At 55.8% G+C, this 15813-nt stretch overlaps 1 protein-coding gene across 1 annotated transcript; it reads right to left on the bottom strand.

Annotated features, from left to right (window-relative positions):
- Window positions 1-1122: 1122 nt before the first annotated feature.
- On the bottom strand, window positions 1123-14644 carry TOR3A (torsin family 3 member A). Its single transcript, XM_036120948.2, has 6 exons — window positions 13448-14644; window positions 12281-12394; window positions 11252-11517; window positions 9319-9497; window positions 2473-2594; window positions 1123-2012 (listed from the first exon to the last, which is right to left on the bottom strand). Exons 1-6 carry the CDS (start codon window positions 13671-13673, stop codon window positions 1762-1764), a joined length of 1158 nt encoding a protein of 385 aa, XP_035976841.1. The 5' UTR covers window positions 13674-14644; the 3' UTR covers window positions 1123-1761.
- Window positions 14645-15813: the final 1169 nt, after the last annotated feature.

The raw sequence follows: 15813 nt of genomic DNA, 5'->3' as shown, positions 1-15813 counted from the left end.
GGCTGTGTCCTACGCACTTTATGAAGATGGATTGGTCTTATCCTCACAGCAACTCTATGAGGGAAGTGCAGTGATGCTCACTTTTACAAAAGGAGCAAGCAAGGCTCAGCTGCGGTTGGTAGCCTTCTGTGGTCTCTCTCTCAGCGCCAGGCAGCTGAGCCCCCGCACTGCGGGCCGGGCGCCCGAGAAGGGTGCAGAGCCACCACGTCCTGCTGCCTACCTTTGTACCTGAGGCGCGGAGCCGGTCAGACCCTGTATTTACGCCAGCAGCTGTGGCTAGCCAGTGCTAAAAGGATGGCTGCTGGAGCGTGCTCTGAAACCTAAAGACAGCATAGTGTACAGTTATAGGGCCGCCTGGGGGGCTGTTGGTTAAGCGTCTGCCTTTGGCTCAGGTCACGATCCCAGGGTCCTGTGATTGGTCCTGGGATCAGGCCTTGGGTCTGGCTCCCTGCTCAGTGGGGAGCCTGCTTCCCCCTCTGCCCCACTTGTGCACGCCGCTCTCTCTCTCAAAATCTTAAAGAAATAAAATTGTATTTACAGACTAGAGCTGGGGTTGTAACAGGATCAGGTTTCCTGCATCTTCTTCCCGAGATACTCTAGACCGAGACAACGTACGTAACATGGCTCAGGCTATAGGTCCTCCTTGACCTTGAGACGGTGTAAATGAGTGAGTGCGATCAAGTGCTCAATCGGAGAGAGCCTGAAGGTAAGAGGGCTTGGGGAAGGCTTTAAATAAGGGGATACTTGAGGTGATGACAAATATAAGACCTGTGTGCAATTCCAGAAAAGCAACAGAAGAACCAAGAGAAGGGAAAAGACACATAATGCACATCCCCTGTGTGTCTAGAAACACAATGTACGCATTTATATGTGGCCATTCAAACCTCAAAAATGACTTTTTCTTTTTACAGCTGGGAGCCCAGGAGTGACGTTTTCACGTACGGAGCACTATGCTGTGAGAGCTCCTCAGTAAGAGGCTGACGTGACGGTTTGGCCGCTGCGCGAAGCCGCGGGAAGTGACTTGGCAGAGCCGGCGGTCACCGCGTCCGCCCTGAGCGCCGGCATCCGCCCCCGGCCGCGTGAGCATGATTACTAGGTCTCAGTAAGAAAGGAGCCTGAGGGTTTTAGAAAAATACAAACTTTTAATCTTTACACATGACACAGCCATGTCAAAGCCCCTTGCTTAAATTTTTCTTTCAGAGTACAAATCTTAAGCTCCACTGACATGATTTATATATAAATATATATATAAAATTTTCCTTTGTGTACTTTTTCCTTCAGCCTGAGGCTCTTTGCTGATCTGCTCACACACAAACCTGCTCCGCTTCCCTCTGGGAACAGCTTGAAAGCTAAGCCCCTGTGCCCGCACACCCGAGGTGCAGCCCGGCCACTGCTAAGCGGAGCTTGAGTCTCCCTTCCCTGTCAATGAGGACCCCGCGACCTCTGGCCTCACCCCCAAGTCCAGGCCTCTGCAGGCAAGGGCGGAGATGCTAGCCAGGCCTTGGGATTCATCTGGCCTGTGGCTTTCTCCAACCACCTGGCCCACATTTTAAAATGTGGCTCTTTAAGGCACCAAGTGATTTAAAGTGTTGGCTCTGTTTCTGATTTAAGGCCTTCCCTTTTTACACACCTTTTGTGTGTGGGAGTGACGGCTGGAGGCCAGCCTGTCCTCCTGCCCTCAGGGTCCCAGACAGTGCCCTGACCGGCCCCAGGGTCCTGGTGGGGGAAGACCCGCAGCTGCAGGAAGTCTTCCTTGAGCCCTCAAGGCAGGAAATAGCTAATTCTCTGGGAAATAGATTTGCAGCCCTGAGAAGAGAAGAGTTGCTCCTCCTTGGGGATATACACCATCATCTTGGCAATCTGGTCCAGGGCCTCTTCTGTGTACGGGAGCCCCTGGCTCAGGAAAGCGTCGCGTGCGCACAGCCTCACGTGGTGGTACTCCAGGGGCAGGAAGGGGATGAAGAAGTCAATCAGGTTTTCCTTGACAAGACAGCTGTGGCCAAAGCCAGTGTCTGAAATCAATCAAGAGCAGAGTTACATGGCGCCTACCTTGGGGCTGACCCCAACTGGAGTTTTAAGACCCTAAAGCCCGTGTCGAGAACTTCCGAGCGAAAGCGTGCCCCGGCTGACTCCGAACGTGTGCCCCAGGTGAAGCGGGACAGTGGGACACTGCCTGCAGGTTTACGGTTTCATTTCACAGCAGGAAGCAGGAGGCGGCCAGAGGCACGAACCAATGAGCTCACAGACACTCTCGCTCAGGGTCCGCTGCCTGGGTTTCCAGGGCTGGGGCAACTACTCTGAAAGCCTTTTCAGAGAAGGAGTTCAGCTTTCTTGGACCTTCTCTTGTGTCTACCTGGAGCTGACAGTGAGGTGATGATACGGTTGCCTTGCCAACCTCAGAAGCCCACCTTCCAGTCCAGACGCCCCCCCCACCCCACCCCCCGCCATCCCGAGAGGCTGGGAGCCACTTACCCGTGGACTCCATCTCGGCCTGGAGCTGGGGCACCAGCTGGTCCAGCCTGATTTCTTCCCGGGCCCCTCCGGCCTGAAGCAGAGTCAGGACAACTTCATTGATGGTATTGCCACCAAGGTTACTGAAAGGGACAAGAGCTTGTGAACACATCTTATTCTTTTTCTGTTTAGCTATACGGACCACTGAGGCCACTGCATGCATGACCAGAAGAATGGAGGTCGAGGGCCTCTCCTTCTCCAGGAGATCTTGTCACAACCCAAAGTCTGCACAGAAGACACTGTCCTCCCGGTCTTGCTCCCTTTTGACACACAGTCCGTGCGAGGGGCAGGGCGCACAGTGATGGCATGATGTGGAGCTTTCCCTTGACCTCTGTGGGGAAGGACAGGGCTTGTGACTCCAGGACTGCGGGGCAGGTGCTAAAGCAGGAGCGCCTAAGGCCCAGGGAGAAGCCTTAAGAGGGAGGATGTGGCTTCTGAGCGCAAGCTGACGGGACAGCATGCGTGTCCCGGCCTGGACGAGCAGGGGGCGTGTGGGGTTCAGGGCTGGAGCAGCAGAGGCATTGGGGCAGGTGGAGGCTACTGTCTGTCACACACACAGGTTAGCTTACGGGCCAGAGAGAACCACTGCAGGGGTTTGAACGTGGGAGTGGAGGGTGGTGGGGTGACCTGATTTGGTTTACCTCCTAAGATCATTCTAGGGCCACAGAGCTTGCATTGAAGAGGCATGGGATGGTTATGGAAAGTAGGTCAAGGAGCTTTTTGCAACAGTCCCTGTTTAGAGGTAGAAGGATTGAAGAACTAGTTGAGGCCCATTGGCCAGGCCTCTGTGACTGAGGGATGTGAGAAGTGAGGGAAAAGAAGTCATCAAAACACACAAGCATTTGTCGTAAGCTGCCCGCTCTCTCCCAGCCACTGCTGAGTGGCGTGAATGTAGGAGAAGGGTAGTGATGAAAGCTTGGATCTACGTGCGCGCGTGCACACACGTTTTACACCTGCTTGCGATCTAAGGGTTGTGATAGCAATAGGCAACTGGAATGATGGGTCCAAAGCACAAGAGAGAGGACTGGGTTAGAGAGATGAGGGAGACGGGGTAAGGAGAGAAGAAATCAGAGGCGCCTGGCTGACTCAGTTGGAGGAACATGCGGCTCTTGATCTCTGGGTCGTGAGTTCAAGCCTCATGTGGGTGTAGAGGTGACCTAAATAAAACTTAAGAAGAAATGAGAGCCAGCACCAGGGAAGCTAGGAGGAGGAGGTGGGGACCTGGGGCCAGCAGCACTTCCTCCGTGCCCCCCCTCCCCCAGCCGGGTGCATACTCCTCACCCGACGCCCCCTGCCAGCTCCTCAAACCAAGCCCTGCTCAGGCCCGCAGTATGAGGGGGTAGCTCCATTCTCTTCTCCCGAAGCTCTGGCTGGCCATCTGACACTCGCAGGTACATTAACCCATTTGTTTGCTTGTTTGGCGTTAGAGTGTGTCCCGTGTGCCAGGCTCTCTCCCTGCCTGCTGCCACCGCTGGGTGACCCAGTGATCACTGCCCAGTGATCCAGTGCTTCCTTCCCGTGGGCGCTGGTGCACCCCTCCCAGCCAGATTGTCCTAGGGGTCCTGAGTCCCAGCTGGGGGACTTGCCCCCCACCCCTTGCTCAAGTTCAGCTGCCCAGCCAGACTTCCCGTGACACCTGCACGCAGGGAGGCTGCTGCAGGAAGGCCTGCCAGGCAGGTCATCTCCCGTCAGCGGACGCAAGAGCTGTCCCCTGCCAAGGGATTGCCCCATCCTGCATTCCCCGTGGGAGGCAAGGGCAGGTGGACACGGGGGTGGGCTGGAGGGCGATGCACTCATCCAGCCCCAGGAGCATGGACTGCTGTGCTTGGTGCTCAATAAACGTTATTTAACAAATTGATACATGTCTGCACATTTGTCTATACTGTTTCCATCTCTCTCCTCAATTTCTCTTCTTGCTTTGTCCCATCACCCATGTCTTCTTCCTCTTGGTTATGGGCGGCTTTTCTCTCACCCACCAAGACAGACCCTGGGCTCCGTCTCTGTTCACCTGCCCTAGTCTTCAGCTCCTCAGGACTGCCCCTCTGGCACCAGGATTGCTCCTTTAGAGAGCTGGGGCCTTCCTGGAGGACCTCCGTTCTCCACAGCCTCCCAGGTCCCCGGCTGCCGAGGGTTCTGAAGGCACCTCTGAAGCCCAGCCTGTTCTCTGGCTCTGGGACAGGACATGTCCTCTTCCCAACCCTTAGCCCCAAGACCCCAAAGGAAAGGGACTTCAAAGGCCTCTCCAGAACTCTTAAACCCCAAACCTTAATTGCTAAGTCCTTCTTAAAGAAGAGATATAAACACTCACTTATTAATCTCGCAGAGCCTCAGTGTCCTCATTTGTAAAATAAGAGAATTGGACCAGACAATTTGATTGCCCCCTTACGTCACCTTAGGTTCAATGGTCAACAAATACACATTTCTACAAGGCTTTTGATTCCATGAACAATTTACATTCGTATTCTTTTAATTGCTAAAAGTCCTTTCTCTCCTTTCCCTTTCACGGACCGCTTCCCTAAGAAGAGGACCAGAGTTCCACGATCCCGTTCCAGGAGCATTCTCTAGAACGGCAGAGACAGGTGAAAGTCCTCGGCGTTAGTGGAGGCCCTCGAGCCTGGCGCCCAGGACACCCCTACTCCGAATGCCACCACCACGGGGCAGGACTGCAACCCCCCAGCACCTCACTTAAGCATGTTTAGTAGGAGTTTTTTCAGGATTAAACTGCTGGCCTTCAACGAATGTGACTTGTTCCCACCAACAGCTCGAATCAGCCGTGCTTTTCTTTCAAACACAGGAGCCCTCGGCACGGGGGTGAGGCCACCGTAGACCTCAAATCCAGAGACTCAAATACGGCCTTCCCTGGCCCATCCCTAGAATACAGACGGCCCCCGACTTAACGATTTTTCTACTTGACAAGGATACAAAGGCAGTAAGCATTGAGAAATCTCACTTTGAATTTTGATCTTTTCCTGGGCTAGCGAAGCACACGGTCCGATCCCGACTCGTGATGCTGGGTAGCAGCCACGCGATCACAGGGGTCGACAAGTGACACCCTTAAAACCACCTGCACCCGCACAACCACGCTCTTCCTGTCAGTACGCCATTCAGCCAATTACATGAGACGGTCAACACTCTGTTAGAAGATGGGCTTTGTGTTGGATGATTTTGCCCAACTGCAGGCTAATGTGTGTGTTGTGAGCACATTTAAAGTAGGCGAGGCTGAGCTGTCGTGTTCAGTAGGTTAGGTGTGCTAAATACATTTTCAGCTTACAGTGAGCTTATTGGGACATAATCCCACCGCAAACTGATGAAGATCTGTACCTGGAAACCTCCAAGGTTTAGAAGTGCTGCTGTCTGGGCGCCCGGGGGCAGGGGTGGGGATGGCGCTGAGCTGCACGGTCAGCCCGCACCCAGGCCTGTCAAACCCCACGGACTCCCTAGGCCGGGCGCAGGCCTGCGCCGGAGCCCCTGGAACTGGAGACCGCTCCCTCGAGGCCTTGTCACAGGTGTGCATCCTCCCCAGGGGTTCCTCATGGACAGCTGGCACGGCCTCTCCATCCCCCAGCAAGTGTGGGTCCCATGGGGCGGCTTTCCCCCTGGTGGCTCTCTCCCCAGGCCCAGCCGCCACCCCAGCCTCCTGTCCATTCCCTGGTGACCGCCTGGCCTCGGACAGTGCACAGAGGCCAGGTCACTGGGGGAAAGGGCAGGGCTAAAGGGGACTAGGGCACTGCCTGCAGGTCAATGACCAAAATACTACAAAGGCAAACGTTTGCCTAGAGACCGCAAGGTCACCTGGGTCACGTTAGGAAATGCACCGGCAAGGGTGGGGGTTTTCCAAGCTGCGAACTGAAAGGGAAAGGCAGCGCCCTGGGACCACAGCTCAAGTCAGGGACCGGTCAGCTTCTCTGCTTTTCTTTCAAAATCACCTTGGGGGGCGCCAGGGTCACTCAGATTAAGCGTCTAAGGGAGCCTGCTTCTCCCTTGGTCCCTCACCCCACTCGTGCTCTCTCTCGCTCTAAGAAAATATTTAAAAAATAAAATAAAATCCCCTTGGGAGCACCCCCCTCCCCATGCTGCGTCCCTCCACAGTGCACTGTTGTGTCCCATAAGCCTTAATCATAGACCAGGAAGGGCTTGCTGTCACCACACTGAAATCCCAACGGGGCAAGTTTCAACTGGTTCCAGCTTGTCTTGTGGGTCCACAGTGACACGAGATTTGCCTCCACACGTTCCAAACTGGATAAAAATCCAGACTCCCTATTTCTCTACCTTCAGAGGGTGCATGTAAAACTGAAGAAAAGCCCCTAGCCAGCACGTACAGGCCTACCGAACGGGAGAAGGGGGTTTGGGGAGCGGGAGCAATGGGTTATTCTTCCACTCTGAGTTTAAGAAGTGGCTTGTGAAGCATTTCAGGCTGGGCCAACAGGAACCCAAACTGGACTTCTAACAGACGTTGGGCAGGATTTTCCCAGTTGGAGCCACCACAAAAAGATCGGATTGGACAAGCTGATTTCTCAATTCACTTTTTACAAAGCCATTTCCAGAGTATACAGGCAAACAAAACAGGTCATGTCGTATAATGGTTAAGGGAGGAGTCCTGCATGGTCAGGGTGCAGATCTCAGCACAGGTGTGAAAGCATGAGCTTTTCATTCAACACCTCATACCCTGAATTTTGAGCCAGTGACTTCCTCTCGTGATCAGAGAAGAAACAGACCTTCCAAGGCTGGAGAAAGAACCAGCCACACTGGACTTAATGGGACACCATCCTCCAACTGAGTCTACCTTGGGAATTTTCAAGGATAGTTTGTACTTAATTTTCAACAAATGTGCTGCTTTGAAAACTTAATGCCCTTTTAAGAAGGGATTCACGGTATGTGAATTATATTCCAAACTATATTACAAAGCCGTAATAATCAAAACAGTATGGTATTGGCATAAAAACAGACACATAGATCAGTGGAACAAAATAGCCCAGAAATAAACCCAGGCACATATGGTCAATTTATGACAAAGGAGTCAAGAATATACAATGGGGAAAGGACAGTCTCTTCAATAAATGGTGTTGGGAAAACTGAACAGTCAAATATAAAGGAATGAAACTGGATCACTACCTCACACCATACACAGAAATTAACTCAAAATGGATCAGACTTAAATGTGAGACCTGAAACCTTAAAACTCTTAGAAGAAAACAGGTAGTAAGCTCTCTGACATCGGTCTTGGCAATGAATTTTTGGATTTGACATCAAAAGCAAAAATAAGCAAGTGGGACCACATCAAGCTAAAAAGTTCTGCATAGCAAAGGAAGCCAACAAAATGAAAAGGCAACCTACTGAATGGGAGAAAATATTTGTAAATCATATATCTGATAAGGGTTAATATAAAAAAAATATAAAGAGCTCATACAACTCAATAGCAAAAAAAAATCTGATTAAAAATGGGTAGAGGATCAGAATAGACATTTTTCCAAAGGAGGCAAACAGATGGCCAACAGGTGGATGAAAAGGTGCTGAACATCACTGATTGTCAGGGAAATGCAAATCAAAAGCACAATGAGATACCACCTCACATCAGTGAGAACGGCTATAACCAAAAAGACCAGAAATACTAAGTGTTACTGAGGATGTGGAGGAAAGGAAACCCTTGTGCGCTGGGGGTGGGAATGTAACTGGTGCAGCCACTGTGGGAAACACTGTGGAGGCTCCTCAGAAAGCTGAAGGTAAAATTACCCTATGATCCCGCCGTTCCACTTCTGGGGATTTATCCAAAGGTAACAAAAATATTAAAAAAGATATACATGCCCCCATGTTCACTGCAGCATTATTTACACTAGCCAAAATATGGGAACCACCTAAGTGCCCACTGACGGATGGATGACAAAAATGCGCTACACACACACACACATAGTGGAGTATTATTCATAAAATTCCATAAAATATAATGAAATCTTGTCATTTGCAACAACAACCTTGAGGGCATCATGTTAAATGAAATAAGTCAGAGAAAGACAAATTCCCTATGATCTCGCTCATACGTGGAATCTTAAAAGAGTAACAAGAACAAGGAACCAAGCTCACAGAGACCAGGAACAGATGGCCGGTTGCCCGAGGCCGGCGGCGTTAATAATGAATAAGTCATGGGACGCAGAGTACAGCGTGGTGGCGACCGGGTTAATAACACCGCACCGCATATTTGAAAGCTGGGCAGAGTAGATCTTGAAAAAAGTTGTGTAATGATGTATGATGACAGGTGTTAACCAGACTCACTGCAATCATTTCGCAATAGGCGCATATACAAATACTGAATCATGGTGCACGCCTGGAACTAATGCTGTCTGTCAATTACAGGTCAACAAAAAAGGCCCGCAATCCCCAAAATGCCCTTCGAAGAGGGGATTCCTAGTGTGTGAGTGGTCCCTCCCCAGGGGCCTGTGTGCTCTAGGGAGTCGGAGGGGAGCCTCACCGCCCTAAGACAGCCACGGGGGTGCTGGGCAGGGGAGGATAGGTGAGGGATAGGAGCCGGCGATGGGGGGGGCGGGGGGTGGGAGTCAGAGTCCTTCCAGGAGCCTTAGCGGTAGGATCAGGGCAGGACCTGGGAGACTACGGCCCCGCACCGCTGCTACCAGCCAAGCAGCCAGGCTCCTGTTTCCTCTCGGTTTCCCGTGCAGAGAAGGGTCTGCAGCCCAGGGGAGCGTGCAAGCACCCCCCTCCGTCGGCTGACTCCCAAGCCCGGCCCAAGCGGCACCTGGACGGAGGCTCCTCCCTCCCCTCCCCCAGCCCTCCTGACTACTGTTCCTCAGACCTCACCTGAGAAAAAGAAAGATGGTTTTCGGGGACTTGACCCTGTGGTTCTCGGGAGCCTGGCGTTCCAGGTGTGGCCTGAGGGCCTCCAGCATTCCCGGATGTAGCTTCTCGGCCTCATCGAAAATGAACAGGGTCTGGTGGCAGCGCTCCTGCGTCTCCTTGACCTGACTTGCCAGCTTCTCCTGCACGGAATACAGGGAGTTGTTGCGAGCTGGGGAGCAGAGGGAGGCCTGTTCCCATCCTCCAGCCCTCAGGGCCGCGCTTGGCGTCTGCAAAGGATCGCCTGGGGTCCTGCCCGACAACTACCGATCCACACCTGTGGGGGTGGGGCTAGGGCCCACACCTCTGATGAGCTTCCCAGGTGATTCTCATGCATCCTGGGCTTTGGGGAGAGGAAGCTGGCTGGCCTGGCCTTGGAAACAGGCCCCAGGCTTCGCCCTGCTCCCCGCGCTCCAGGACGAGGTCCCATCCCAGAACCAACCTCCAGTCAGCCTCCCTGGGGGGTAGGAGCCAGGCTCTAATATCGGGGAGGCGGGCACAGCAGGTTCACGTGCCCACAGGCAGCCCCAGCCCCCTGTCTTGAACTCCCCTGAGCGGGTGCTCCCTAGTACCCAGGCTAGGCTGAGACCTCAGGGGAGAAGCCTGGGTGGGACCTGTCCGGGACTCAGCCAACTGGCTCCCGGGGGTGCCCCACCCCCCGCCAGAGAGTTGAAAGCCCTCTGCAGGCTACAGCAGGGGAAGGGGGCCAGCTCCCACGCCGGGCGGGTCTGTCAGCAGAGCCCCCACTCCATCCACCTCTGGCCTCCCTGGATCTGACTTCGGCGCCCCGTCACCCTAATGTGTGTGTGTGTGAGAGAGAGAGAGAGAGGGAGAGAGAGAGAGCGTGCACAGGTCTGTTTTCACAGTGGGGAAGCGGAGATCCACAGCAGTTCTGCCACAGAGCCCGTTTGTTCCTTCTGGGAAGGCTGGCGGACTAGCCACCAGCCGCCGGCCCCCAGGGCGCTTCACCCAGCCTCTGCCCTCCAGCACCTCAGCCGGCTCTGTGCTCGGAGCCTCACATCATCTTCCCAGGGTAACACACTGCAGAGAGGGGGACCGAAAGCCAAAGACCATGTAGTCATCTCTGTCATGCTGCAATGGGGTTTTGCCCATCGTCCGGCTTATCTGAAATACTACATGTCTGAATGGAAGAAACCCAAGAGCAGAGGGGCAAGGACAATTTTTGTCTCCCTACCTGTTAGCGATTTGGGGAAGACATGGAAAATCTTATATGATATGCCTCTTAAAAAAAAAAAAAGGCAGGATATGGGTGCCTGGGTGGCTCAATCCGTGAAGCGCCTGACTCTTGATTTCGGCTCAGGTCATGATCTCAGGGTCGTGAGATCGAGCCCTGCGTCGGGCTCCACGCTGGGTGTGGAGCCTGCTTAAGATTCTCTCTCTCCCTCTTGCGCAGCCTCCCCAAAAAGCAGGATCTAAACTTTCTGTCCAGTGTTAATCACAATGACGTAAAACCTGAAGGAAGTACACCCAAATGCGGACTGTGCTTGTGTCTGTGTGTGGAGATTCTGATAGTTTTTGCTTTTGTCTGTTCCACATTTCCTGCACAATTACCACTACTTCGAGAACTGACAACTATCACGTGGATTCTCTGTTTAAGCTCAGTGGGCAGCTGATAAGGAGACGGGGCTCAAGACACGCAGTGTTCGAATATGAATCTTTCCTCCACACACTCAGGGCCGTATCTCTGTGGAGTGGATGTCTCTGTGGGTTACAGGGTCTGTCACCAGGGCCGCCAACCCCCACACCCAGGCTTCTCCGAGGCCACCTCCTTGCAGGGAAGGGCTGATTTCAGGGCGTCCGTCCCATCCCAGAAGCCTGTGGCTCAGGTTGGCCGAGGCTTGTGCCCGGCCCGCCGGCAGAGCACCCCCGGCCTCACCTTGTACAGGTCCACATACTTCGGGTGAGGAAAGTGGAGGGTGGCGATGAACGTCTCGACACAGTCGCTCCGCAGCCCGTCCCGGTAGAGGTTCTCTGCCAGCAGCCGAGCCACGAAGTTCTTGCCTGTGCCCGACCAGCCGTGGAACGACAGAGCCAGGGCCTTGTCCGGCCGGGGCAGCTCTAAGTAGCCCCTCACCGTCGTCAGGACCAGCTCCCGGGCCAGATGCTGGCCGTGCAGTCGCACGCTCAGGTCCCATTCCAGGCCTAGGAGCGGGAAAGAGGCCGCCATGGTGGGGTGGCACAGGTGGGGTCCCCACCCGGCTCAGCGACGGCCGGGAGACAGAGCACTTCTGAACATCTCTGAGCTGGGGGAGGGGGGGATCACCTATCCAGGCTGCCTGGCCTCAGAATAAGACACGGCTGGGCAGACCTTGCAGCCCAAAGGGATGCAAGGGCTACTTTCGAAAAGCTTGAGAAATCAAGATTGAATGTAGGGACAGAAGGGAATCACCCTTTCTGAAGGTCCTGAAGACACCCCAGAACGGTTGGCAGAGGGCGCCTGGGTGGCTCAGTCAGTTAAGCGGCTGCCTTTGGCTCAGGTCATGATCTCAGGGCCCTGGGATCGAGCCCCCTAGGGGCTCCCTGCTCCGGGGGGAGCCTGCTTCTCCCTCTGCCCCTCCCCCCACTCGCGTGCCCAAGACGTTGCTCCTCCCCCACGCCCAAGAGGTTGCTCCCACCCAGAGGTTTCGGGAACCCCTAGGTGCTTTATGGAGACTCCCTCACATGAATAAATTCAATTCAGCAAACACTTGTTGAGGGCAGCTAGTGTGTTCAGAGTCCTCTGCGAGGCCTGCCTTCCAGCCATGAGGTTACGGGTCGTGGAGACAGGGGCTCTAGGAGCCATGGCGGAGACAGGGAGGGCGTGCTGTCAGCTGGGGGCAGGACGAGGAAGGGTGCCTTGCATTGCCCCCGGACTGCCTCTCCTCCCCACAGATCCCCAGCCCCTCAGGGCCATGCAAGGTGCCACCTGTGAAGTTGTTGGAGATCCTGCAGTCCCCGCTGTCGCAGCAGGCTTGGAAGCTGCAGTACCACGAGGTCAGGATGTCCAGATACTGCTGGCCCAACAGGGGAAGGCTCCAGCCTGGAAAAGGGGGAGCTGTGAGACAGGGACAGAACCCAGGGCCACGGGGAAGGTGGACACTGTCTCCCCGCAACGAAGCAGAGCAGTTCTTCCTGTCCTTGGTCCTCCCTCCAGGGCTGCTCCTCACTGCTCTTGCCTGGGCCTCCCTTGCGCCTGGCCAGGGAATGAGCAGGAGGGGGCGCCCCCAGCTTGGAGGAAGTCGATGGCCTTGTTACAGATACAGATCCAGCAAAGGTTCAATTTGCTCAACATATATGCCTTAAGCACCGTGTGCCAGAAGCGTAAGAAACCCAGAGCTGCCCACAAGGAGTTTGCAGTCTGGCAGGGAGACCAGCAGCCGCTGGTGATGATCATTCTGCCTACTTGCTGTGAATTCCAAAATGGTGTCATCCCAGCCAACCCCAAGGGCCTCTCAATTCTTTTGTCAGGTGTCAGTTTGACCATTGGCAGCACTAGCAGAAACAACCAACCAGAACCCAGCCACTGGGACTTAGAAATCTTCTGATTTAAATGAAAGACGTTTACAGCACCATTGTAGGATTGCCATCAGAATTGCATTAGGGGCCTAGAATTATCTCCACAGACTGCAAGGAGCCTCAGAGAGCATCTGGTCCTTGCCAGATTTGTCACTGACGGAGGGGGAACCAGAACACGGGTGTCCAGCCGGGGACTTTGCCGAAAGCCCAGAAGGCGGGAAAGAGCAGCTCCTTGGAATAATGCCAGGTGGGCTGGGAGACTCAAGGAAGTGTGAGCGGTCTGGAGGGGTCAAGGACGGGCGCCGAGGGCGGGGCACCCGGGGGAAGGAGATGGTCTTGTGATGGATACAGGCCGGGGAGGCGGCCCGGTCCCCAGAGGCGCCCCTGCCCGCCGCCTGGGCCGAGACCTGGCGGGGCGGTAGGGCGGGCAGCCAGGGCGCCTGCCTGGTGGCCGCGCGGCCTGGCGGCTGGGACAGCGGCGCCCGGCTTCCCCCGGCCAGCGCACGTCCCGGCCCCCCGCCTGCCCCCCCAACCCCCCGGGGGCCGCGGCCGGAGGAGCCCGGGCGGCTGCTCTTACCCCGGAGCCCCGCGCCGGCCTCCTCGGCGCGCTCACAGTCCTCGGGCCACACGCGGCAGCGCAGGAGCGCCCAGTACCGTCGGGAGAGGGCGGCGGCCGCCCGCAGCCGCTCGCGCAGGCCCCGGAGGGGCTCCTGGGCCGCGTCGGGCGGGCTCGCGTCGTCGCCGGGTCCCGGGGCGCCCGGCCGCGGCAGGAGCAGCAGCAGCAGCAGCAGCAGGCGCCGCATGGCTCTCTCCCGCCGCCCCGCACCCGGTAGTGCCCGGCCGGCGGCGGGCGCGGCCGCGGGAACCGAGGCCTAGGCCGGCGGCCCGAGCGCACCCCGAGGCCGCCCGCAGGCGCCGCCCACCGCCGGGGCTCGCTTCCGGCCGCGCGCTGGCCCGGGGAGCCCGCGGTCGCCGAGGAGGTGCAGTCAGGCCTCGGAAAGGTCACCGCCAGCCACCCGGGGAGTCCCTTCGGCAGCCCCGGGGCCCGTCCGACGCCGACCCAACAAGGGCCCCCGTTTATGCCCTGCCCCTGGCGGCAGATCAGCCCCGGGCCGGCTCGGGCGGCGTGTCACCGGGCGCCGCGTGGAGAGAGGCCCTGGGGGCGGGGCGGGGAGCCACACGGGGCCTGGCGCCGCCACCCCGGGAAGTGAAACCGCTGCGGGCAGCCCCAGGTTTCCACGGCTGGGAGTCCGCCGGGGCCGGTGGACGCCCGAAGGCTCCAGGCTGGAGATCTCGGCCTCTGAAGCTCCCCGCCGGGGGAGCGTCACGGAAGGAAGTTCGGCTGATGCTGTGTGCGCTCTCTCGGCTACGCTTGCCGCTCTGAAGCGCCGGTGACATTGAGACGCTCCTCAGATACCACAGGCAAGACCTGAGGGCGCCTCTCCGCTGGGACCCCTTCTCCACAGCATGAGCCTGCCACGGGCCTGTCGCATTTCAGAAGAGCTTGATGCATTTTTCAAAACCACCGGAGTGACTGAAGCCACGGGCCTGACGGGGCCCTCTTGTCCTTGGAACAAAGTGCTGTCTAGAGGTCGTGGGACTTGACTGATGGCACAGGCTCCGTGGCTTCGCGGCTGGGTTCCGCGGACAGTTAGGGGCGTCGCAGGGCCAGCCTCTCAGATCACACTCAGGGCCGCTCTGCCCTCAGCCGCTCGCCACACCCGCCCTGCCGCGCGCTCGGGCAGCACCCGGGCCCCGCCGCGCGCCTGTGGGGCCCCGCCGCAGACTGCGGAGGGGGAGGGGTGCGCGTGCGGCGTGTCTCCGCCCCTCCGAGTGCCGGCCGCGCGGAAGCCGCAGAGCGTGTTCCCTGCCGCGAGCGCCGTCGAGCCCCGGACAGCTTCCGCGGGCCGCTGACGAGGAACCCGCCCTTCTGCTCATCTGGAAATGGAAAACGAACTCAGCCAGTGAATGAGCGAGAATGGCCCCCCAGTATGGCCCCTGCCATTTTCTATGTGTCACCTCGGGTATTATTTGCCCTATGCCTGACTCCCCACCTATCAAATGGCAGAATAAAACAGTCACTTGACGGCAGACTCTGAGGGTTCATGGCTCATTCAGTTACATGCTGACTTTTATTATTATTAATATATGCCCCACCCTGGATGAGGCTCTGGATGGTCTACACAGGAGGCTTGGATGATTTTATAGTGGTGATGTTTACAAGTGAATTTATGGTGATAAAATTACCAGTAGTAACACTAGTTTCTTTTAAAAACCCAAGTTTTAGGACTGTGAAAATAACAGTCTCTACTTTTAACTTTCATGTAGGACTAACTGCTAATTTCTGCAGTGTTCTGGTTTGAATTTAGCACTTAGTGGTAAATAGATAGCTGGAAAGTTCTTAGACAAACGTCTCCATTTCAAGATGACATTTTTTCCTAAAAGTAAAGGGAGACATTTTTTTTCCACCGTTGTCAGTTCCACACAGAAACAATGGATCCAAACACCAGTTTTTAGACAAGCCTCTGGTTTCAATAAACTGCCAACATTTCATTCTCAGGGCTTAGAGGCAGTTGGTTCGGAGTCTAGGAGCGAGATCTCGTGGACGATGGGGACATCTAGAGGCTGTTTTGAAAACTACAGGCCGCCATGATTCCTTAGCAAGCAAACCCCTCTCCATGCCACTCGAGCGTGCTCCAGGGACCAGCAGCACTGGTTTCGTCCAGGAGCTCGTTAGAAATTCAGAATCCCAGGCCTCAAACCTACTCAATCAAAATCTGCATTTTAACAAAGTCTAAGAGAAAATGGACACGCAACACCTCTCTGAGGTCATCGAAATGGCACCAAGCTTTGCCACACACACCTACCCGGCTGGAGGCAGGCAGAACTCTCTGCCCTGAAAACAATCTGAGTAAAAAATCAAGCCTTTATCGCCAGTTACAC

This window comes from Halichoerus grypus, chromosome 7, assembly GCF_964656455.1.
Source record: "Halichoerus grypus chromosome 7, mHalGry1.hap1.1, whole genome shotgun sequence".
In the NCBI taxonomy this organism is placed as follows: Eukaryota; Metazoa; Chordata; class Mammalia; order Carnivora; family Phocidae; genus Halichoerus; species Halichoerus grypus.
This window is presented reverse-complemented; position numbering and strand designations above follow the sequence as displayed.

Excerpts from the sequence above, each read along its gene's own strand:
- TOR3A (XM_036120948.2), bottom strand. The coding sequence starts at position 13,673 with ATGCGGCGCCTGCTGCTGCTGCTGCTGCTGCTCCTGCCGCGGCCGGGC. Across the intron at positions 12,395-13,447 it reads GGCCGGCGCGGGGCTCCGGG|GCTGGAGCCTTCCCCTGTTG; the intron begins GTAAGAGCAGCC and ends CCCCTTTTCCAG. Across the intron at positions 2,595-9,318 it reads ACCATCTTTCTTTTTCTCAG|TAACCTTGGTGGCAATACCA; the intron begins GTGAGGTCTGAG and ends TGTCCCTTTCAG.